This window comes from Panthera tigris, chromosome D4 (genome assembly GCF_018350195.1).
Source record: "Panthera tigris isolate Pti1 chromosome D4, P.tigris_Pti1_mat1.1, whole genome shotgun sequence".
Taxonomy (NCBI): Eukaryota; Metazoa; Chordata; class Mammalia; order Carnivora; family Felidae; genus Panthera; species Panthera tigris.
The window spans coordinates 60,619,317-60,643,775 of NC_056672.1; the positions used below are offsets into that span (position 1 = coordinate 60,619,317).

The 24,459-nt window shown below is 49.4% G+C and overlaps 1 protein-coding gene across 1 annotated transcript in view; it reads right to left on the reverse strand.

The window, feature by feature from the left end:
• The window catches only part of ANKS6 (ankyrin repeat and sterile alpha motif domain containing 6), a 48,120-nt gene that overhangs the window by 23,187 nt on the left and 474 nt on the right, over positions 1-24,459 (reverse strand). The window contains exons 2-11 of the mRNA XM_042964555.1: positions 19,276-19,772; positions 16,581-16,625; positions 15,704-15,908; positions 14,617-14,723; positions 12,423-12,571; positions 10,960-11,158; positions 10,147-10,196; positions 7,003-7,212; positions 5,770-5,923; positions 4,781-4,950 (exon numbers count right to left, since the gene is read on the reverse strand). Of these exons, the coding sequence (XP_042820489.1) occupies positions 4,781-4,950; positions 5,770-5,923; positions 7,003-7,212; positions 10,147-10,196; positions 10,960-11,158; positions 12,423-12,571; positions 14,617-14,723; positions 15,704-15,908; positions 16,581-16,625; positions 19,276-19,772 (1,786 nt within the window). The remainder of the gene's footprint in view (positions 1-4,780; positions 4,951-5,769; positions 5,924-7,002; positions 7,213-10,146; positions 10,197-10,959; positions 11,159-12,422; positions 12,572-14,616; positions 14,724-15,703; positions 15,909-16,580; positions 16,626-19,275; positions 19,773-24,459) is intronic.

Here is a 24,459-nt window from a genome sequence, read left to right on the forward strand (position 1 = left end):
CTTATTTGCTCAACCCTAGTATATATGTAAAGTGTACATGTATACAAAATGTATAAATAAAGTGGTTTCGGAATTAAACCCACATCCCTATAAGAACAACAACAACAAACGATCAACTAGGATACAGTGCTTGGGTATGGTTATGTCTTTTACTTAGGCCTCACCATATCCCCTTGACCTAGTTTTCTCCCATCTCCCAACGTGTGGTTATGTCAGTCATTTGTAATATAGTTAGATATGTCGTTATAGTCTGCATTCCCTCTTTGGTTCCTGGCCGATACTGTTTGTTTGTTTGTTCTTTTAATTTGCATACAGCAGAAATAACTGTTGTGCACGATTCAATGGGTTTTGATAAATACGGGGGGGGGGGGTACCATAGAGAAGAGCTCCATTAGCCAATTCCCTCGTCCTGTCCTTTTGTATTCGATCTCTCCCTCATCCCAACCCATGAAAATAACTGATCTGTTTTCCATCCCTATGTTTTTGTCTTTTCTAAAATGTCACATAGATGGAATGACACAACATGTAGACTTTTGGGTCTGGTGCAGCAAACTGCTTCAAGTTACTGCATGTATTGACAGTGTGCTCCTTGCCACTGCTGAGCAGCGTCCCACTGCGTGGATGTACCACAGTTAGTTTACCCGTTCACCTGTTGACGCGATGGTTCCAGTTTGGCGTGATTATGGATTAAACTGCTATAAACATTCACAGATTTTGGCATGAATACTTTTTAAAAATACACTTGGGTAAAGACCTAGGAGGGAGACAGCCAGTTCATAGGGTAAGTATATAGTTTTATCAAACGCTGCCCAACCTTTTCAAGATGGCGGTACTGTTATCACGTTGCCCTGAGCACTGAAGTTCTAGGAGCTCCATACGCTCATTAGCACTTGTTTCTTTAAAGTTTTTAAGTTTTAGCCAGTCTAACAGGTATTTAGTGCTATCTCACTGTGGTTTTAATTTGCATTTTCCTCAGTAGTTAATGTTCAACGTTTTTTCATGTTTCTTTACCATTTGTATATTTTTGAGGAAGCATCAGATATTTTGCCTATTTTTTAAATTTGCTTTTTACTGAGTTTTGAGAGTTATTTGGTACTTTAAATAGGATATGGCTAGGTGTATTCTTTTTATATTTATTCTATAGTGAGAGTTCCGGATTTATTCTATAGCGAGAATTTTCTGAACTTCCTAGATCTGTGCTTTGAAATCTATCATTAATTTGGGGAAATTTTCAGGCATTAAGATATTCCTTCTGTCCTACCACTCTCTTGCTCTTCAGAGCTTCTTATTACCTGTATGTAAGAACATTGGATATAATTCTACTGTTTTTGTTGTTGTTATTTTTGTTTTAACTTCTTTTTTCCTTTGTGTTTCAGTTTGGGTGATTCCTATTACCCAGTCTTCAACTTCACGGATTCTTTCCTTGGCTGTGTCAAGGGTATTGAGGAGCCCATCAAAGACATTCCTTATCTCTGTTACAAGTTTTGTATTTCTAGAATTTTCCTTCTTTCTTAGGGTTTCTATCTATTGCTGAAATAGTTACTTATATGATCTCGCACGTTCAAATTTTCCATTAGAGCCTCCGACAATTAATTGTAGTTCTTTCAAATTCATGGTCATGTAATTCCAACACCTGTGTCGTATCTAAATCAAATTCTGAGGACAGCTTTGTTTCTTGGGTGTGCAGTTGTTTTGTGCCTTTTTGTAGGTCTTATAATTTTTGGTAAAATTGGACATCTTGACTAGGATAGCAGAGACTAAGATAAATAGTTTTAATGCCTGGAAGTGGGTACACCTCTCCTTCTGCTAAGCCTTCATGCCCTTCCTAACTACATCCCAGAGTGAACAAGATGTCTCTCTTCGATTTTGAAAGACTGTCAATTAGCTGCCTATATTGTTGATAAATTCTTCCTTCTGCTTTTTTATAAACAAAGACATTCAATAACAAAGCTTCTGATTAGGCAGGAAACAATTAGTATATCCATACTAAACAGATCTATCCCAGCCGAAGCAAACAAACATGATACTCTGGACCTTGTAGCAGCATTATTGGGGAGGGGCAGATAAATATGATTATCTGGGATGCTCTAATAAAATATCTGAACTGTTCCCTATGTTCCCCACGTAGCAGATCTTGTTAATGGTGTCATCTCCACCCCTCCCTGAATCCATACCCTTTGCAATGTGTGTTTGTGTGTTCTTCTGCAGTGGGTGTGCTGATCTGCTTCAACAACCTGACTGGTTTTCAACTCATGCCTTTGGCTCTTGCCATGAGGACACATCTAAGCTTGTTGTAGACATGCATGGCCCAGTCATCCTGGTCACTCCAGCCAACAGCCAAATGTGTAAGTGATCCCTCCAGACCACGAGGACTACCGAGCTAAGTTCAGACTAAACCGCCAACCCACAGGTTCAGGAGCTAAAGAAACGCTTTTCTGTTTTAAACCACTAAGCTTTAGGGTGAGAAGAGAGAGCTGATGTATTCAGTGGGACTTTGAGCTTCCACAGGTCTGGGAAGCACCGACACACATTCTGACTCCCCTGATTCTGTGCCTCCTCAGGTTCGCTTCAGGCTGATTCGTGAACATGCTAGAAGCCATGCCTTGTGAATATGCTACCATTACAGTGGTGCTTATTTTAAGCAAAGTATGAAAACCAGATTCAGTAGGCTCCTATTTTGAATGCTAATTTCTAATTCTTCCTAAGGGAGTCTTTGAAAAACACTTCATGTCTCCATTTTGCTGCTGGAGCCTTTGACAGAAAGCCCACCCCTTGTGCCCTTTGATTTAGGGCAGTGGTTTCTAAGAGCCCTGGGCTGGGCTGATTACAATACTCTCTCAGGGGAAAATCAGAGTTCTCGGATCCCATCTTGAAGAGTCTCATACAGTTATCCTGGGTGGCACCCAGAGACCTGAATTTTTAGACAGCTCCCCAAGGTTACAGCATATTGTTAAGAATATCAGGTGTCATTGACCTGGACTGTTTCCTCGGTTTGTTTCCTGAGTGTATCTTTGGACACAATCTCCTTTCATTGGAATATACCTAAACATAGATTATATATAATAAATGCATTCAAGGGAGACAATAGTTAATATAATTTATAACTTAGACACCTACCTATTTTTAACACCAGTTAAGAAAAGCTAATAATATCCAACACATCTAATAAGATCATCAAAATAGAAACAGAAAAATTTAAACAACAGAGAAGAGGAAAACGATATCAAAGCTCACACCAGAAGACTTACTTTAATTAGTAGCTCTGAGTTTCCTAGCAGCAAAGGCAAAAAGAGAAATACAATAATTATATAATTCTTTCTATATGAAGAAAGAAAATGTACGAAAGTATTGGTAGAGACATTTTTTTTCTAGAGCTGAATTCTAAAAGGAACTTAATTACACAGGTCCTATTACACAAGTAATTTTCAATATAATGGAAAATATGCTAATGCATAGGGAGAGAAACTTTTTCTGGAGCAAAGGAACCTAATTCTGTATGTCTGATTGCAAAAGGGACTTTGAAAAACAAAAAGTTCTGTAACCAACAGTGGTGGGCAGAAAATAAAGACTATTGCTTATACATCCGTTAAAGTAGCAGTCTCTGGAGGCACATCTGGGCAAGGGCCCAGGGGTGAGGCTTTCAGGTGACCTAACTTTTCTCTGGGAAAAAGCTCAAGCCACCTAAAAAATATGAAGAGTGGGACAGTGCTTGGCCATGGGGTCCTCTCAGAGGAGGAAATGGGCTACACTGCACCAAGGGAGAGGGGCACCTTGAGGAGGAGCCAATTTATACTGTCAGGAACCCACACTTGGTGGGGGTCTGGGGGGGGGGTCATTCTAGCAATCAGTCCAGGTGGAGGGACTCAAAAGCTAGAAGGGTCAGATTCTATAGACACTAAAAGACTTCTCACTACAGAGAGGCATTGAGGGTTTCCTGTCCCTTGGAAACTCCATATAGATACTGACAATGTGGTGACTGCTCTTGGGCTGCATGAGTGGAGGAAAGGTGCCTGGCAGTGAGGCGAGACTCCAACTCTGTCCTGTCTACCAGCAGGACTGCAGCTCCTCCCCTCTGGAATGCCACAAATGCTACCCCCTGACCGTGGAACGGTGTCACACCCTGCCCCAGCCCTGCCCCTTTCATCAGCTCCTCATCCTTCAGATCCCCATTTAGGGTTCCCTGATGCCCTCAAGCTTGGGTAGCAGCCCCCATCTGTGCCACCACAGCATCTTCCCTTCTCCACGACAGCCCTTACCACACTGAGTGAAACTGAGTCCACAGTGACACCCTGAGAGGGTCACCAAACCACCGGTTCACTGCTGGATCCTTACTGCTAGCAGTGCTGGGCACAAAGCAGACACCCCAAAGATGTGCACAGTGAACGAAGAAGGTAGGACCACAGATACTACTGCTGATAACGTCAGCACTTACAGCTGACACTTACAGGCTCGCCAGGTGCCGGGCCCTACTCAAAAGGCTGAAGTGTGGGGCTGAGACCCGATCCCAGGTAGTCTGCTATGCGAGGCTGAACGAGGCACCTGGAGGTGCCCTGCAGGTCAGGGGGGGAGGTAGACCCATGTGTGTAGGGGGCCGAGGGCACAGGGTGTGATCCCGGCAACTGCACAATCCAGCCTCTCAGAAAGCCCGGGAGCGGGCAGCTGGGAGGGGCCTCTCTTTAGTGCCGTCCCACTACTGTGGCAGTGCCTGTGCTCCCCAGCACGTGGGCCACATCAGGACAGAACGTGTGAGTGTAACAGGAGACAGAAACAGAACAAGCACCTTGCCACCGGGACCGCCGCTGCCTGCAGGAGAGACTGGGAGCTCAGATGAGCCGGACCCTGGCGCTGGCCCAACAGGACTTGACCGGTGGCTGGCCTTCTGCTCAGATAATCCAGCTGCCTTTTTCCTCTGGGCAGCAATTTGTGACAGGACACTGTCTATGCTGCCACCTGAGGAAAGAGGAATAGACATGACTGCCTCAGGGGTCCAGGGTCCAGCAACATGACTATAGTGGACTTCGTGTGCTGACCTTGCTGAGCTGGAGAAGCATTCCCCAGACTCCCCTGAGCCTCTGCGGCTGTGGGTCAGGGCTGACCACAAGAGGCCTGCGCGTGGAAACCAGAGGTGGCCAGGTGAGGAGGTCATCACACGCCAAAGGCACCATGGCGAGAGGTATTGGAAGAGGCAGTGCAGGCACGATCAGCTTGTCCTCACTTTCCCCTGCCACAGCCAGCTTGTGCGGCCTCCGGAAGGCACAGACGCCCCGCCCGTGGCAGCCCCAGCACCGCCCCTTCCAGCAGCCACACAGGGGCTGCCTGCTTGCCCTCTGACCCCCCTTCTGGAGCTTTACCGACCCCACTCCACAGCTGTGCCAATAACTTGCTCAGTCCACAGCACTCAGAGTGGCCTGCCGTGTTCCCTCTCCCAGTTTCCCCAAATCCACCAGCAATCTCGAATTATTGTGAAAGAAATAATTCTAGAGAGCTAGAGAGGATCCGAGTGGGAAAACACCAATAACTAACATTTGTGAGGCAATAACCAGTTGGCACATACTGCTGTGAACATTTCACATGTTTGAACAGTGCCACTCTGGGGGCAAAATTGTGAATTCACTGAAGAGTCCCTTAGCCACACCAAGGAAGGGGACAGGGTGTGTGCCGTTGTTTCTGGGACTGTCCACTGAGCAAGCGCAGGGGCGAAGCAAGGTGGGGGGACAGACCCCCAAGGGGTCTTCCCGCCTCCCCGGAGTGGCCCCCCCTGGTACCCACCTGAGCGGTTATGCAGCTCCCCACCATGCCTGCTGGAGCCCCCGACCCCACTGGAGCCGCCTGAGGAATGAGGTGAGTGGTTGAAGTTTCCGGAATTGGCAGGAGAGGCGGGGCTTCTGGAGAGAGATGGAAATTTAACCGGCCTGACAGGAGTCTGCAATAGAGTGGGTGTCCTGGTTACGGTTTGTTGTTGCCTCCTCTGTACGTACATGACCACAGGAGAAGGGATCCGGATTCCACTGGCTCACCCCAGCCCATGTGGCCCTGGCCAACTGGTGCTCAGCCTGAGGGGAGTCCCCTAGGGAAGGGGAGTTCATCCTCATCTGCTGACAAGCAGACCATTAGCTCAGGCCGAGCCCCTGAGACGCTGTTCCCCCTGAATCACCCCACTTTCAGGATCACTCAACTCTTCCCACAGTGCAGACTAAATGCAAACCAGCCCTGCCCACTTGAGGCACCTCCAGGGCCAGGCTCTCTCCCACTGGAGACTTGATACTGAGACGAGGCAGCAGCAAAGGGGGTCAGCCCCATCTTTACAGAGATGGGGGTTCTGGGTCCTTCTGATCACTCAGCACACAGTGGCAGGGCGAGGTCCTAAGTCCTCATCTGCAGTTTGCCATTTGCTGCATCTATGGTGTGGGCAGCCTACACAGATGGAGATAAGTTCCCTCATCAAGAGGGACAACCTCAGGACATTACAGAGACACAGCAAGGGCCACAAGTCAGAAGCCACTGTAGGCAAAAGGCTAGAAGTCACACTCCTTGTGGGTGTAAGAAAACACCAGTAGTGCACATAGTCTTGGTTATGGACCTGAGCGATGATGTAATGTGGAAGCTGGTTAGAAACCAAGAACTTGACTCCTGGTCCCAGGCCCATGCCACATGGCCGGGTGCTCTGCAGCAGGTTGGTTCTCCTCTCTGAGTCCCAGTCTCCCATCTACTATAGGGAAGCTTAGATGAGATCAGGTCTTCAGGCTGTGCTCCTTGGGGCCCCAGAGAAAAGACAGAGAAGAGGGGCCCTCGCTTTCATTCCCTTCACCCACGTTTTAATCTGTTAATAAAGTAAGTCCCTTTGTAGGATACACTGAAACAAAAGGATATCCCTCATTAAAAAAAAAAAAAAAAAAAAGCCTGAAACGTGCTGGATAAGCGGGTCTGAGGTCCCTTCTGCCTGCAACACACCCCAACTTCATTGTGAGTGATGTGTCAAAGTACATCCAGTGGGAGACTTACAGCATCTGTGCTCCCACCGCCCATGCCCATGGGGGCACCCCGGCCAGCTCTCTGGGGCAGCACAGTCTTCATGGGTTCTGCCTTCCCACCGTGACATGTCCGGGACCGGTCCGAGCTCCACAGCTCAAAACTGGAAGGGGGTAAGAAAGGGGGGATGACTGCCTTCAGCTTGTCACTCGGGAGTCTGGGGAAGGGGGCTCCATTTCGAAGCTGAAAAAGACAGGCTGTGGGTTAGACAAGCTCCCCCCCCCGGGCGGGGGGGGAGGCTCCCAGCTCTTCAAGAAAGACTCCAGGTTTCTCCTGCTTCTCAGAGAATGGCACCATGATCTACCCCCTCATCCCCACACCCGGCCAGAAACCATGTGGTATCTTCTGCTCTACCAGCAACCAAGCAATACCCCCATTTACTCTGCTCCAACCCCCAGCTTCTCTTGGGACCATTGCAGCAGCTAGAATGGAAACAGAGGGGATGGGGAGCCGAGGTGAGGCCAAGGGATGCTGGGTGTGCTGTGGTGGTGGCACCGGGTGGATGGGGAAGAGGGCACTGCAGGCCCAGGGAAAAGAACTCAGGCAGGCCTGACAACCAGAGGAGCAGGACGTGTGTACAGAGCTGGGGGTCTCTGGAGGAAGGGACAGGGCACAGGGGACCAGGAGGCCCAGGCTGGGCTGTCTGTGAGCCCAGCAAACACTCTTCCCCACCCCACCGCACTCTCCCTAGTCCAGCCACACCTCCCACTGCTGACATTTTTAACTGTAATTTTGTATTTTGAAAATGTAATTTAGAGTTAGCATAGAATCCACACAATGATGACTGGTGGACTGTCAAGGAAAAGTATTCACACAGTCCGCACTAACATTAATTAAGAAAAGACAGTGGACTTGGTGCCAGATGGTGCTTTGCAGGGAAGGGCATCCCACAGCTAAACCTGCCTCGGGAGCCGGGCAGGCGTGCATCTCCGCAAGGATGGCTGCAAACGCCCACTCGGCAGGGCTCCCTGGCCATCCTCCATCTGCGGAGGGGTAGGCCAGCGTACCGGTGCCTTCCATGGGGCATGAGGAGGTGGGACAGGGAAGTGCCAACGCAGGAGGGTAGGCATCCTGGGTCCCACCCTGGCTTTCCTGAGCTTTTCTGAGAATCTGTGAAGAGTGCCGTGCCCCCCGGACCTCAGCAACCTCGTCCAGCAAGGGGGCTGGGACTGGAAGAGGACTAAGGATGCCTGCAGCCACAAACCCACCACAGATGGACATTTTCATTCCTTGGGGACAGAGTCTAAATTGTTGCAAACTTTCCGGAAGGCAATGACATTTGCACCCATTGACCCAGAGATTCTATTTCTAGACATTTAGCCCAAGGAAACAGGCACGTGGGAGAAACTGAGGCATAAAGATATTCATTAGATCCGTGACAACAACAAAAAACTAAAAACCCCAAAGTCCAACAGGTAAGCCTTCACTGGTGTGTGAGGCACGTTCCCAGGACAGAATGTTGCAACATGCAGCCATTAGATGTGATGTGGCTAAGAGTGTTTAATGACATGGAACAGATGGTCAGACAAACTGTTAATAAGTCAGGCTCAGCATAGTATGGGGAAGAGAACAGTGCCCACCTCACAGGGCTGCCGGGGGACTAAATGAATGAATATATGTAAAGTGCTCTGAGTAGCAGCTGGCACTTAGTAAGCGCTGTGGAATTTGCCATTATCGTGTAGGATGTGATATATTCATAATGCTAAAAAATGGTTAGAAAAATACCCAAAACTTATCTACCCCAAAATGTCAGTCATGATTATGTGTGTCATCAAGGGGGATTTTATTTTTCTTCTTTATATTTTACTGAATCTTCCAAAATTTCAAGAATAGATCTGTTTTCATACAAAAGTAATTACTGCTATTTAATGAGATTATCAAACGTCAGGTAGTATAAGCTCCCACTCTAGTAATCTGGTCTAGAGACACCAATTTACACCCATTGCAGGGCAGGGCAGGGCGGGGCAGGGCTGAGAAAGCAGGTCCCAGTCAGGATCCAGCCCGCTCGGCCCCTTCTGAGGATGCTTCGGCTCCCTTCTCCTCTCCAATACTGCCCTCTCCTGGCCAGCCTCCAGATTAGGGTCTTAGAGCTAAATGGACTTGAGTTCAACCCCAACCCTCATTTAAAGAAGAGGAACGCGAAGCCCAGAGAGGTGAAGTCACATGTCCAAGATCATACAGCAGATAACCAGGAGCTCATTCTGGGCCAGGCACTATGCTAAACACTTCCTGGGGACAACCTTATTCAAAGAAACAGCCATGAAGGATAGCATCCCTTAAAGTCAGACACTGTCAGATGTCCCCCAGGATCCATCTTCCACATCTTCCTTAGTAGACACCCCTGGCATTTAGACGGGACACAACCACCTGGAACAGAGACTTCCTTTCCCAGCCCCCCAGCCTCCCACACGTAGTGTGATGTGACTAAATGCTGGCCAATATGATATAAGCAGAAGTGACGTGTGAGTTCCCAGGAAACTTCTTGAAAGACACCTGGTGTGCCCCTGGCCACTTTTTCCTCCCCTCATAGTTCTTGCTGGCTAGAAGGAGGCAGTAATGGCCACAGCTCTGCTGGCCATCTCATAATAGAAGCCAAGCCTGGGAGACCAACAGGTAGAAGGACACCATGTGTCAACATACTCGTCCTGAACTGCACTTGAGAAAAAGAAACTGCTGTCTCATTCATGCCAGTTATTTGAGGACTTTTGTTACTAATCCTGATGCATCTCTAATTCATAGATGAGGAGACTGAGGCCTCTCAGGCTGGAAACACAGCCTCCTCTGGGACTCCTCTCCTCCTGACTCCCCAAAACCAAAATGGTGACTCTGCTGTCACCCATCAATTCCTACTCAGCAAGCCCTGTCCTCAGCGCTGCCTCCCTGTGAACGCAACCAGGGCTTACATCTGGCCACTAAGCACCAGCACCACCTTACCCACAGTTTAGACTGGCATCTGTTCCAATTTCTCAGCGCCAGAGCTGTGCCCACTGTTACACATTTTGCTATCGACCCCATCTGCGACCACCACCAAGAGAGACACATGTCCACATCCAGCCTTGTAAATCAACTAATGACTGGTAGAGACTTGAAATGCTTTTAGAACAGCCCCACACTCACCATGGTTGTCAATAACACATCTTCTTTGTCTCCTCTCATGCTCCCGGGACCTGAGAGACAAATGGAAGTTTCCTGAAATGACCCCTCCCAACAAGTTCATGGCATGAGGATGAGTGACCAGGGTGGCCTTCATCCTGGAAAACCAACTCTCCTGAGTGATTAAATATTTAATAATAATTGGTATCCAATACTTGAATAGACGGAAAGCATTTAAAAGGTGTCTCAAAGTGTGTTTTCAGCTTTTCCATAAAGCCCTGCGTGCTGGGTCGGACAGTGATGCACCCAGCTCAACAGCTTGTCTCAGACAGTGCTGTGAAAGGAGCAAGGCTGGGTGTGGGGAGTCTGTTTGAAGGGGTGTGATCTGATCAACCGTTCAATCAGTGTGGGAATCACCTTCAGTGCCCTGGCAAAGTCATCCAATCTGTTGAATACCTCCAGCATTGGGAAGCTCACTTCCTACCCTCAGATAACTCGTTCTATTTCTAAATGCTTCCAGTGCCAGAGATCAATCATGTTTGATAGGTGGGAAAATCACCTATCAAAGGCAAGAGAGAGGCAGTGGCTGGCCTCAAGGCCCTGAGCAGGGCGTGTGGGACAGAAACCAGGGACCCTTGCCACCAACATCCCCGTTCTACCATGCTGACCGCATTTGTGTCCCTGCCCATCTCTCCTTCCCCAGACCAGCCACTTTGTTCCAGGGCCACACTCCAGTATCATCTCACCTCTCACATCAGCCCAAGAGGTAGGACAAAGGGCAGAAAATTTGGGTTTGACCGTTCTGGAAATTTTACAGCACATGCAGTTTTTTCTTACCATTATCTTTCACTGTGGGGGCTACATCATGAAGCCCCAAGCGGCTTGTCTTGTCCTGGGGGGCCGCCCTCATTGTGGAGTCCAGCGCTGAGTCTGGTTCATCACAGAAAGGCAATGGCTGGTTGCTGGAGAGCCTGCGGGGCAGGGTCTGCATCAGTTTGAGCTTCCGGAACCGATTGGACATTCGGTTCCACCAGGACTGCCAAGGGAACGCAGAGCAGAGGTCATGCTCCAGGAACAGCCAGGCCAAGGATGGTGACACACTTTATACACACTTCCCCTCTGCTCTCCTGGGCCCATGACAGGTACTACCAATCAGCCACAGCAACCCTTCCCATAAGGCCATGGTTCTCTCTAAAGCCTTTCTGACTCAGCCCTTCGAGGCTCTGACCTTTGACAGTGGACCCTATCTGCTGCCCCTCATCTAGTCAATCTCCGCATCGCAGATTGAGAAATGGAGATCCAGATGGGGTGCCAACTTGCTCAAAGTTTCACAGTGAGTCAGAGACAGACAGATGGACAAGAGGCAACGTCAAACACCATAGCATCAGTCACTGCATAAGCTCTTCCCCCCTTTCCAGTGACAGTGTAAGAGGTGTTGTCCACACCAAGGCCTGGGCCATCTGTTCTGGCAGCTGATGCCTCTCCACCTACAGAGAGGACCAATGCTGCCCCCCAGGGTGTCCCTAACCCTGTGACAGCTTGGGGGTTATGACACAGCAGGAAGGGAGGCTGTGAGGGCCTGGACGAGGGAGATGGCAGCGAGCACAGGGCTGAAGGGACCTATACAAACAACACTGAGAGGAAAATCCGGGGCTCTAGTGAGTGAGCTAAGAACAGGAGCTGAGTCTGCAGATTTGAGGAGGTGCTAGAGTCCCAGACAGGATAGAGAAAAGGTAAGTGTGACTTCAACCAAGTAGAGCAGGATGGGGAGGACGAGAAATTCAAAGAAATGAGCAACTGGAGGCTCGCAGTTAGAAATGAGCAACTGGAGGTTGTTTTGGTATTTCCAGAAAGCCCCAGCTGGAGGCCTGTGGGCTGCAGGGAGACCCCAGAATGGCGCAATCAGCAATATCCCACATGCTGAAGCAGAGGCCGCAGACAGACAGCCTGGAGGAGAGGCATTTGGTTCAGCCAGCCCAGTACTACATCATGCAAAATTCTCCAGTTCCCGACATCTATAAATTGGGTTTCCATATCTAGCGTCCTAGCATTTCCTGAAAAAAATGGGACAATCTGACAACATGAACCCACATTCTTGCAAAGTAGTCACTGCATGTGATAGGATCACACCAGTTTTCCCTGATCCCCACCATTCCTTATTGCTCACCCACAGCTTATTTCCCGTCCCTGCTTGGTCACCCTCACCCTAAACCAGCCCTGCATTAACAGGAAGTGGCAGGCATCCCCCACACTGTCAACTTGGCTCTCTTTAAAGCCCTTTAGGACAGGAAAAGGCAAACCTTGAGCCCGCCTTTGTCATCGGGCAGCACTGGGACACTCCAAGGCTGTCGGACCTTCGAGTGGGGCAGAGGTGGTGGGTGGCTGGGCCGGCCTTTGTCTTTATTCACCTGCATGCAGACAGATGCCAGCAGTCGAACAAGTTCCGTGTCTATGGACACAAAAGGCAGCGCTTTACCTGCAAATACGTCTGCTGGGCCAGGAGAGAGGGCTCAACAAGACCCCTGTCAGCCTTAGAACTCAGCCCTGCAGCTCGAGTCTATGTTACTTCGGAATCAAGTCACCGGCTTCACCGTCTGGTCTTCGAAAGGTGGCAAACAGGCCAGCAGGGCTTAATCCACTTGACCAGAAGGAAAAACCAGGAGCCCTCTCCCCACAGAAAGACAGTGGGGTAAGTGTGTTTTAAAAGTACAAGCTTGGGGCACCTGGGTGGCTTAGTCGGTCAAAGCATCCAACTTCGGCTCAGGTCATGATCTCGCAGTCTGTGGGTTTGAGATCTGCATCAGGCTCTGTGCTGACAGCTCAGAGTCTGGAGTCTGTTTCAGCTTCTGTGTCTCCCTCACTCTCTACCCATCCCCTGCTTGCGCTCAGTCTCTCTCTCTCAAAAATAAAAAATAAACATTTATAACAAAAAAAAATTTTAAATAAATAAACAGATAAATAAAGTAAGTATAGGCTCTGCAGCCAGACGTCAGGCGGTTAAATTCTGCTTCTGCCCCTCCCTGGCTGTGCAACGGCAGGTAAATTAGGGAACTTTTCTGTGTCTCTGTAAAAGGGGTGACAGGATGCTGGTGCATAAAGGTGTCTGGAGGACTCGAGGGAATTTCTGGCATAAGGGAAGTGCTTAAGAAAGGTTAGGTATCATTTGCAGTTACTAACTGGGTTACCAAAACAACAGCGGTTGAGAAGAAAATATTACAAACTATTAACAGTGCTTTTCTCTTGATGACTATTTTTGTTTTCTTTTCCAAGTGTCCAATAATAAGCACGTGTCTCTTAAAAAAATTCAGGCAAAAAGTTCATTTAAAAAACCCACTAGGAAAAAAAATTGACTAGGGAGAGACTCTTATGGGGCAAGGGAGAGGGAAGTGGTCGGGAAGGGAAGAGGGAGAAGAGACACAGTGAGACACGAGTTTGTCTGAAAAAAGTGTGCGCGATCCAGGAGACGGGTTTTAATGACATAAAATCTACGCACGTCAGGAGGGCCTCCAACGAGGTGGAGTGAGCTCACTGGACTTGAGCGGAGGACCTCACCTCCCTGGCTGGGGATAAGCCATTTCCCCTGGCCTCAGTCACCTCCCCTCCACAAGGGGATACGCAGCTCTGCTTCCCCTCACGCACACTGCAAGGATGAAATGGAGCCGAGTGTGCGTCTGAGATATGCGGGGCCGGCAGCAGGCAGGGCGAGGGGGCAATTCTGGGGAAGAGGGAGGGCTCTCTGGCAGGGTACCCCATAGCCGAGAAGGACAGCAGGGCTATGTCCACTTGGGTCTGCGGAGGTTAAGTCCTCTCCCACGGCCAGCAGGCTGGGATTTGGCTCAGGGTTCAAAGCCTGTGGGTTAGAAGGGCCTACTAGCCTCTCTCTTTCCCTGGGCTGAAACTCCAGGGCAACAGAAGAGAGGATGGACGGACAGACTCTGACCCTTGGGCTACCTAATTGGATGCGTCAGGTCCCAGAGGAGGGCCTGTCACAGTGGGGGAGGGTCCGAGGGGAGCAGGAGATGCCAGCAGGGCCCGAGAGAGGTGGGACGAGGGATGGTCACATCCCCAGCACGGTGCCCTTGACCCAGCAGCCTCCACCTACACGACTGAACAGAGGAGGTCACTACTCCATCTCTGATTCTGCTTGTCAAAGGCGCCTTTCTGTTTCTTCCTGGGTCAGGGTTTCTGGTCACAAAGCACAGATACCATTCCAGGACTTGCATGGACTGCCAAGGCAGACTCGTGTCTCGCTGGCCTTCCCTCCTGGGAGACTCCTGGAAGGCTGGCACTGGAGAAGCCTAGGGGACTACCTGGTGCCAGCCCAGTCTTTGCCGGGGAGGGAAGGAACTCGCCTGAGGACATGTGGTGAGCCCTCGGGGCTTGAGAGTGACCTCCCTCATGAGTAAGCAAGGGCTGGACACAAAGGTGATTATCCTGATTCCCCGCCTGAGAAAGGTCATGAGAGTCTTCGACCCTTTTCCTGAAACAACCCACCAGGATCACTCAGCAGCATCACTAGGTCAAAGGCCGTGTACCCGTTTTTTGCACGAAGAGTGACATCAGCTCCTTGGTTTAGCAGGTATTTGACAACTTCCTTATTCCTAGGGAGGAAAGAAAAAGCCAGGGTTAGACGCACTGAAAACAAAAGCCTGGTTTTGCTCCTGGGCAAGAAGCTGACGATATTAGCGCCCATCTCTGAGCCTGAAAGAAGGATGTGAAAGGCTGCAAACTGTCTCACACTCCCTGTCCCTACCCCGTGGGGAGTCAGTGCTGAATGTGATGGAAACCAAGGCTGATGTGCTCCATCCACAAGCAAAAGAAAAACGACATGGCCACCATGACCACGCAGGTCCCAACTCCTGCTGCCCCAAATCGGGACCCCTGCACTGCAGAAGCCTCACAGAGGCTGAGGCGTCTGATGCAGTTGTCCGAGGCTCACCAAATAAGAAGAAAAACTGCTTCAGGATGACACAGGAAATTGCTGTGATCACCTAAAACAGGGCAAGGAAAAGGAAAAGGCCTGTAATTTGGAATCAGACCACTTAGTGGCTGTAAGACCGTCTGCAGCTCCCAGCCCCTGCGTCAGCCTATCCGAAAGGGGTGGCCTCCAGGAGGACAGACTGAGAAGGGACTCAGAAGCACCAGTCAATGCCGGTGCCTATTCAAAAGGAGGGGTCAGGACAAGTCTCAGCACTGGTTGCCCAGGAGCCAATGGTACGAATGGTTGATGTTCCATTTCCAATAGGGGTAACTTAAGGACATCAATGGGAACACTCCAAACAAACTGTTCAACTGAAATCAACCCACAGAAACTCATCTTCCTGCAGAAAATGTTCCTGCTGCATGGCTTTTATGGCCCCTGGTGAATTCTGTGCTGAGGTAACAGGAATCAGGACACAGAAGGTAGGGATGCAGAACAGAAGGCCCCTGCACTTCTTTAATTTTGTGTATGTGCCTCCAGGTCTTCACAGCTTTAGAGTTTATCTGCAGCTTCTCAGGACCAGAAAACCCCACCAAGGACCCTAGCTCAGACCAGGGCATTCCCTTAGCCTCGCGCTGAAGGAGTGGAGTCGGCACTGACCCATGGTAGGTGGCCTGCATGAGGGCTGTCCAGCCATGCACGCTGTCTTGCTTGTCGATGTCAGCGCGCCTCTCCACCAGAAGTTGCACCAGAGGCAGCTGCCCCGTGACGGCCGCCAGCATCAGCGGGGTTGCCCCATCCCCATTGACCAGGTTCACATAGTTAGGGTCTTCGTCTGCGATCTCTTTGACCAGCTGGAAGTTTCCTGCAAACAGAAGCAGGAGCCTGGTGCTCAGTGGGCCTGGCACTGCTGGATTACTTATCCAGTGGGTTATTAACAAACATATGCTCTACCTGCCCCTGCACTGGGCTGCTGGGCGTCACATGGGCTACAAAGATGAGAAGGAGGTAGCCCCCACTCTCAAATCCCCCAATCTTGGAGGGACAGAGGCAAGCACACAAACAGCTTTACTGAAAGAGAGAAGTGTTATTGAGATCTTAAGGAAACATGAAAGGCAATGCACATACAGCTTAGATCAGCGTGGGGGTTGAGAATCAGGGAGGGGTTCCTAGAGGTGGGGGTCTATATCAGGAGAGGAGATCTTAGGCTAACTAGCCCTTCATCACAAAGAAAGTAGAGAGTAGGTAGGCAGTGAGGAATTTCAGAAGTAAGGAAAAGCCAGAGCATAGCCACAGGGTTTGGCCAGAGGGGTAGGGGGCCTGGGAGGATGGTCTGGAACCTGTGTATAAGCACCATAATAACTATCAGCCTCCAGGGGCTAAACCCTCCCTGTGTGAAACTACAGTCAGGAACAACAAAATGCCTGTTTTCTTTCGCAAACACTCTGGGTGGCCTTAAAAAGGACTACAAATACTAGATTGGGAGAATGTGTCCCTATCTTCATAAATCTCTAAAAAGATTTTCAAAAGCACTTACCCATTTTCAACGCGTGGAAAATATCAGGCCGCCTTTTCTCCTCATCTAGGTAAATAAGGATTTTAAAAGTTAACCAGGAAAGGTTTAGTAGAACAGAAAAGTCACAAGCATGTAACAATACAGCCTAGCATTTAAAAATGATCTACTTTCCAAAAGCAATCAGATAAAAGACAGGTGTAGCGGATGAATCCAGTAGCCCTTCTGGAAGAGTTATTATCACAGAGTGTCTGTAAATGCTCCAGAGATAGATCTTGGGCAGTCATCTGGCCAACAAAACATGAATAAGCAGAACATTTCCTGATCCCACACTCATGAAGCAATCATTTTGGGGCATTCCAAACTCTGGGATAGCCTCTCTTAGATGTAATGGAAAAGTATAGTCTTGGAAAAATCTGAATTCCTATGAAAAATTTTAAAAGAAAGTGGTTCTTTTCTACTGAAAACTAAATGTACAACCATGAGATAATTCCAAAACAGAGGGTCCGAGACAGCATCTGAGCCCAGAGGGAGGTCATCGAGACGGCCACCAGAAGAGCCAATGTTAATTTTTGTTTTCCTTCCCAAATAAGGAATCTGAAGGATTCTGAGAGTCACTCTGCCCCAGACTTGCAGACATGGCTCTCTGCAGACCACTGCCCACCTGAGGTTTCCGTGCTGGTCCCTGCAGCCCAGCTCCTCAGCTGGTCCAGAAGCCCACGCCTACCCCCAAACCTGGGCCTTGCTGCACCCACCAATGCTTCCCCTCCCTCATCTGCTCATCTGCCACCTTCCTCCAAGCTGGTGAGTACTGTGCTACTGTCAGAAAGTAGACATCATCATGACCAGTCCCCTCACAGGTGGCCGAAGGCAGGACTTACTGCAATCTCTGACTCTAGGGATGGAGTGGCTGTGAGGGGGACCTGTGACTCTGGGCTAAATCTCTGGTTCAGGTCAGCCCCTCAGGCAGCTGGGAAGAAGCTGCAGCACAGTTCAGGGACCACCGAGTCTGGAGTTGGCGTATCAGAATTTGAGTACGTTTCCAGGATGATTGGTCTCATCAACAACAGGGGATAACATGCTAATATGGCGACCGTGTGGTGGTTGCAGGGATCAATAATATAGGTGGGAGAATGCTTCAGAAAGCCTTAGGCCTCATTCAAAGAGCAATTTTTGTTGCCTTCACCGGTGATTAGCACCCACCCCAGAAAGGGTGGTACTTAACTCCAGAGTTCTTACAGAGGACAGACAGGGCCATGGAACCAAATGTCTAATTTTGCCTGTGCAATACTATTAAGAAATGATTCTGAGCCAGGGTGGCTCAGTCGGTTAAGCATCGGACTCTTGATCTCACCTCAGGTCTTAATCTCAGGGTTGTGAGTTCAAGACTTGCGTTGGGCCCCACGTTGGGCAGGAAGAACTACTTAAAAAAAAAAAAATTCTGCATCTTAGTTTTAAATAGGTCACATTCCTTTAAGTGTTTAAGAGTCTAATTTGCTATGGGAGGGGCCTTCTCATACCAAGACCCTTTGACAAAAAATAGTATGTCACCTGACCTTAGTGCTGGCTGCTAAGCAACCATCTGGTACAAAAGAATGACTGACCCTCTAGCCTGACCCCAGGAGGCCCGGGCAGTTGTGCCATTGATGCCAAGTGACCCTGGGCTGGCCCTTTCCTCATTCCAGATGCCGGTGTTGGCATCAATAGCACCACAGTTCTGGGGACCCTTCCCAGCCCAAGGAACCACCACGGTGGGGTGTATCACAATGACCGTTATAGCCTCGATGGTACCCTATCCTGCAGCTAATGCGAGGGAGAGAGCTGGGGGTCTTCCAGGTGAACTTCCTAGCACCTCACAAAAAGAGCTTGGAATAAACAGTTACTTACATAATAATCTATCATTGCTAACACAGCCTCTCCCTTGCTGCCGTCCTACCTGGAGGCTCTTCCGAGAGCCGGCCGGGAGCACTCCCTCAGCTTCCATGTCAGCTACGGTCTTACATGCTCAAGGAGGCCACCCAACCACACAGCAGCCTTCATCACCCACACACCCCAAACCTCAACCCTGCCCGCTTTCCTCCCCCGCGCGGTACCTACCACCTGCCTACTACGTAAGTTACTTCCAGTAGGTTTATTTCCCATTTCTCGCCTGTCTCCCCTACAGAGGCCAAGGTCCTCAAGGGCAGAGGGCACACAGTTTGGCAGGGGTCCCGGGCCAAATCTGCTCTGCAGCCTGTTTTGGTAATTATGGTTTTACTGAAACACAGCCATACCCACTCATTTACATATAATGTCTGGCTGCTTTCACTCTAGCGGAATGAGTGGTTCTGACAGAGACTGGCCCATAGTCTAAAATATTTTCTATCTGGTCCTTTACAGGAAAAGTCTGCTGAACCCTGTCCTAGAAAGATCCCAGAACATCCTGCATCGGGATCATCTGGTTAGAAAGGAGGGGCCTTGCCATGGGGGTTCCAGGTTTTTTCCAGAGATACCAAATAATTCTCTGCAGGGTGGGCTAGAAACCTGCAAGTAATAGGTACTCCCAACTGATTCTTATGCACAGCACATCTTAAGACCCATTGTTCGGTAGGCTAAACTTCTGATTTGCACACGCCCTCTGGTTGGGCAGTCCTCAGCTTTTGTCGTTCAAACACAATTTAGGGTCCTCTGTGAAGCCATGGCAAGGAAGGGAAGGAAATTGGTGGTGGCACAGCCTGACCTGTCTTGGGCCTGACAGTGGTCAGTGGGTCCAGGTAGTCTGCAAGGTCCCTGTGCTTGCAGTCAAGTGCAACCTCGAAGGCGGTCTTCTCTAACACACTGAGGTAGTCAGGGTTGGCCCCCTTCTCCACCAGCTGCTGAGCCATGCCGAGCCTCCCAGTGAGTGCTGACAGCATCAGTGGGCTCCAGCCCACGGTTCGGGCCACGTGGTTGGGGTCCGCGCCCCACTCCATCAGCAGACGCACCACAGCCTCATGCCCATGCTGGATAGCAGCCATCAGGGCTGTGATGTCCAACAGCTCATCCGTGCTGTCCCCTGACTGCTCGCCTGAGGAGCTGTGATGGTCCACAAAGGCACCAGCTTCCAGAAGCAGCTTCACCACACCCAGGTGGCCACCCCGAGAGGCCACAGTGAGCACGCTGGCCCCTAGACGGTTCTGGGCATTGATATCAGCTCCATGATCCAAAAGGAGGTGTGCCACGCTCACGTGCCCAAATCTGCCAGGAAGATGGAGAATTAGTGACACTAACATGGAACACTGATAAGGAAACAGCTTATATGATCCTCATTTGTCATTAATTATTAAAATCATAGCAGTTACTTATTATAAAAGGTCTTCTGGAGCCAGGCACTGTGCTGGCCCCACATATCCACCAGCACAAAGGTGAGCAACTGCCCTGTCTAGGTTCGAATCCAGCTCTGGATCCAAGCACTAGCTGTGTGATCTTGAAAAAGAACTTTAGCTTCTTCATGACTTCATTGCCTTATCTGTAATATAAGGATGTAATTGTATCTACTTCAAGAGCTGTTGGGAATTAAATGAGTTACTATACATATATATGATATATATATAGCACTTATAACAGAGTTTGGCCAAAGGAAGTACCTCATGAATGTTAGATATAATAATCGTTTTACCTTACACGTTACACAAAGTACTGAAGTCATGCAGCTGGTAAGAGGTGGTGTCAGGTCAGAACCCAGGTCTGTCTGAATCCCGATGTACTCACTCTTTCCCCTACACTATACTGCGTCCCACATCTCAGAGTTCATTTTATTCTGCTTTATAGTCTTGTAATCTATCTCTGCCTGTGCTGACTCCCGTGGGCAGAGCTCACGTCTGACTCATGTCTACCCATCCCCAAACGCACACAGAAGGTCCTTCAAGATGAGCCAGTGCACCCCATGCCAAGAGGTGTGGCATGGCTGTGGTCAGCAGAGAGGGGCTCAGGCTCCTCTTACCAGAGGCCTGCTGCCACCTGCTGGCAGGAATGTCCGCTGCCAGTGGCTAAGAAATGGGCCTGGGCCAGACCCTTCTCCCTGAATCTTGAGCTGGCCAGGGAGATATAAACAAGCGACCTCCAACTCCATACCAGGAAGACGAAAACAGATGCCTCTTCCCAGCAAAATCTCTTCCTTCTTTTGCCGCCAGGGGGCAGGAAAGACCTGTTTTGTAGGATTTGGTTGGCACACTAGGCTCAGAGCAGTGTGTGTCAGAGTTGGAAGGAGCCCTAGACTAACTGGGAAAGAATGACAAGAGAGGGGCCGGCGGTTCCAAACCATAATGCCTGCATAATGTCTACATCTGTGAGGCAGTGTTTTGAATCTCTCGTTGCATTCCCCTCCTTTCCGGAAGTGAGGTTTGTGTGTGTGTGTGTGTGTGTGTGTGTGTGTGTGTGTGTGTGTGTTTTAAAACCTCCTCTAAACCCAGGGCCTCCCTTCTCCCTGCGGAGGCAAAGCCAAGGCCAAACTCTGATCTGGACTTACAAATACCTTGGGGGACATGAACCTTAACGGCACCGAGTCAGCTCAGCCTCTGGAGGGAGAGCTTGGTGAATTGGGCCTGTCCCTCCTCTTCTCCAAGAGCAGAGAGGGAGCAAATCAAATGGACATAAACTCAAATGCAGAAAGCTGCAACCCCAACCTATCTTCCTGCCTCCAGTCCTGTTCCTTCCTGCCCATCCTCCATGATGGTGTTGCCCAAACCTAAACTTCATGGCCACTTCCCAGCTTCCCAATATCTGAGGAAGACCTGCTGACTTTGTCCGCTTCATTTCCACCCAACCCCCATGCCAGCCGCCCCCCCCCCCGGCCCCCAACGCCTGCACTCACTGATTATATTCCCCCCACACCTCTGCCATGCCGCCTCTCTGACCAGAGCCCTCCCCTGTCCGTATCTCCTGAGCACACCCTTCATCCTGCTGCAGGACTCAGTTCAGACCTCACCTCTGAGCAGCTCCCAGACCCTCCACACTAGTCCAGGTGCCCTTCATCTATGCACCTGAGCCTTCTACAATTGTGTCTTCCTGTCGGACTGTGTGCTCCCCAAGGACAGGGACTCTTGGCTGACCTACAGTGGGGCTCAGTAACTGCTGGCAAATGAATGAGTGACTAAATGAACACTGGCATAACTAAGTAGATAGAGGATGGTCTGGAGGCAGACAATGGGAGTAACTAAAGAACTGGTGTATCCTGCACTGAGGTAGAGAATTTTTTAAAATCATGCTATTTAGTTCTCAAGTGTAAAATAAAATCTGGTATAATTCCTAACATCAGATTAAAAATAAAAAGTATTGTCACATTTTTGTCTCATTTGATTTTTTATTTTAAAGAAAGAGAGAAAGAGAGCATGAGCAAGGGTGGGGGGGAAGGGGGAGGGGGAGAGGGAGAGGGAGAGGGAGAGGGAGAGGGAGAGGGAGAGGGAGAGAGAATATCTCAAGCAGGCTCCACACTCAGCAAGGAACCTGACACGGGGCTCAATCCCATGACCCTGGGATCATGAGCCGAAATTAAGAACCTGACAACCAACTGACTGAGCCACCCAAGCACACCTCTAACTGGATTTTGGACATTCTTTTTAATGTTTATTTTTGAGAGAGAGAAGAGAGACAGGGTGTGAGCAGCAGAGAGAGAGAGGGAGACACAGAATCTGAAGCGGGCTCCAGGCTCTGAGCTGTCAGCACAGAGTCCGACACAGGGCTCAAACTCACAAATTGCAAGATTATGACCTGAGCTCAAGTTGGGCACTTAACTGACTGAGCCACCCAAGCGCCCCTTCCTCTCATTGGATTTTTTTTAAATATTTATTTACTTTAAGAGAAGGGGGGGCGTGCATGACTGGGGGAGAGGCACAGAGAGGAGAGAGAGAATCCCAAGCAGGCTCCACGCACTCAGCACGGAGCCCTACGCAGGGCTCAATCTCATTAACCAGGAGATCAGGACCTGAGCCAAAATCAAGAGTCAGATGCTTAACCAACTGAGCCACCCAGGTGCCCTTCACTTGATCTTAATAAACCCTGAAATAAACTGATAATGCCCATTTCATAGGTGAGGAAACTGAAGATTTGAATGGAAAGCAGTAAATTCAGGGCCTCTCGATTTGAAACTGACAGAATCAAAACTTGAACCTAGACCCTAAAATCCCAAATCCCAGCTCTTCTGGTATAACAAATTTTTAGAGAGAAAGAAAAAGGATGAATTTGGACAGAAATGCTGACATTTGGAATGCTTTCTGAATCCATGGGTAGCCCAAGCGGTCATTCAATTAGGCTGAAAACATAAAAGAACTCAAGGAAGGCTGAGATGATTTTGTGGATGCTAAGTTTCTAATAAGTAATTACTGAGGATAGGGAAGCTTGGGGCTTTCTGAACAGCTGCTGTCACTGCCAATTAATTTCGGCAATTAACACCTGTGTTTAAAGACCTGGCACAAACTCCCACCACCCAAAGCATGAAGCAGAGGGGCCAGCTCTGCCACACCAGCAGGCAGAGAAATGAAGGACAGAAGCAAAGAGGCCAAGGGTGAAGTTAGGGTCAAAGTAAACACCACGCAACCCATCTCTTTAGCATTTGGCCAGTTTGGCGAGTAGCTTCCCTGTGGTCAACACCAGGAGGAAACAGTCACAGGATTTGTGGCCGAGAGCAGAGGCTGGGGAGCACAGGCTCTGGAGCCACCTGCCTGGGTGTGAATGTGACTCTGCCACTTACTAGCGGTGTAACCTTGGGCAAGTTACTTAACTCCGAGCCTCAATTCCTCATCTGTAAAAAGGGGGTGACACTACCTATACTTCCTAAGGTTTTGTATGGACCAAGTGAGTTACTTCATTTAAAGCACTTTACACGGTGCTTGACACAAAAAGGGCTCGATAAAGGCTATCATTTTCAGAGTAGGAAAAAACAAGGATGTAATCATTTCTGACACAAGAACGTTCACCAGAGACCAAACTAACGGCTGGGTGGGACCCAAATAGATGGCCAACAGAGGTGAGTGCTTTACTGTACATCTGAGGTCCTTCCTACCAGGTTTTCAAGTCCTGTTCACCTGTTCACCCTGCTTCCTGAGTACATCTCAAACATCTCTTTGTTTTCCCACTGTTGTCTCTGCTCTGGTCCAGGCTACCATCACCTCTCCCTGGACTGCTGCAATTCCTTGCTAACGAGGCTTTCTGACGCTAGCCAGCCCATCCCTCCAATCTGTCCTCACACTGCAGTGAAAGTGATCTTTCCAAAACATAAATCTGATTCTGTCACTCACTCTGCCTAGAACCTTCTATCAATCCCCAGTGCCCTTAGGATAGCTCATCTTTCTGAGCCCCTGCCACATGGCATCTGCCCCTTTCTCTCCAGGGAAGGATCATCTTCCACTAAGTCTAGCCCCCTCCTCCTACTGACATCAGTCTAGCGGTCCTAACAATGCCTTATGTTCACCCTTGCTTCTAAACCTTTGCGTAAGCCAATCACCCCATTCCCACTTCTTCTGTCCTGGTTAATTTTTACGGAGTCTTGACATGAATATATACATCATTCTTACCAAAAACCTTCCTCCACTTCCCCAAACCGGGTCTGCCATCCCCAGAGCTCCCCGCACTTTCCCCAACAAGCCCGATCTCTTGTGTGGCCTGTCCACCGGGACGTGAGCTGCTCCTGGTGGGACTTTGCCTGGCTCCCGCAGTGTCCCATTTCCAGGCTAGGTGGGTAGGTAAGTTCGTAGGAAACCCATGTTGAAAGAAGCAATGAATGACCACCTCTAAGATTGCGTGTCTCTAAGATTCCACTCGACGAGGTCTTCAGATTCTGTTTCAAAAGACCCACTCTTTCTAAGATTCTGATTTTATTACTAAAGAGCACTTCCACTTCTTGTAGTATCCCAAGTTGCTCAAAGTTTACCATTCCAGCTCTCTGGAA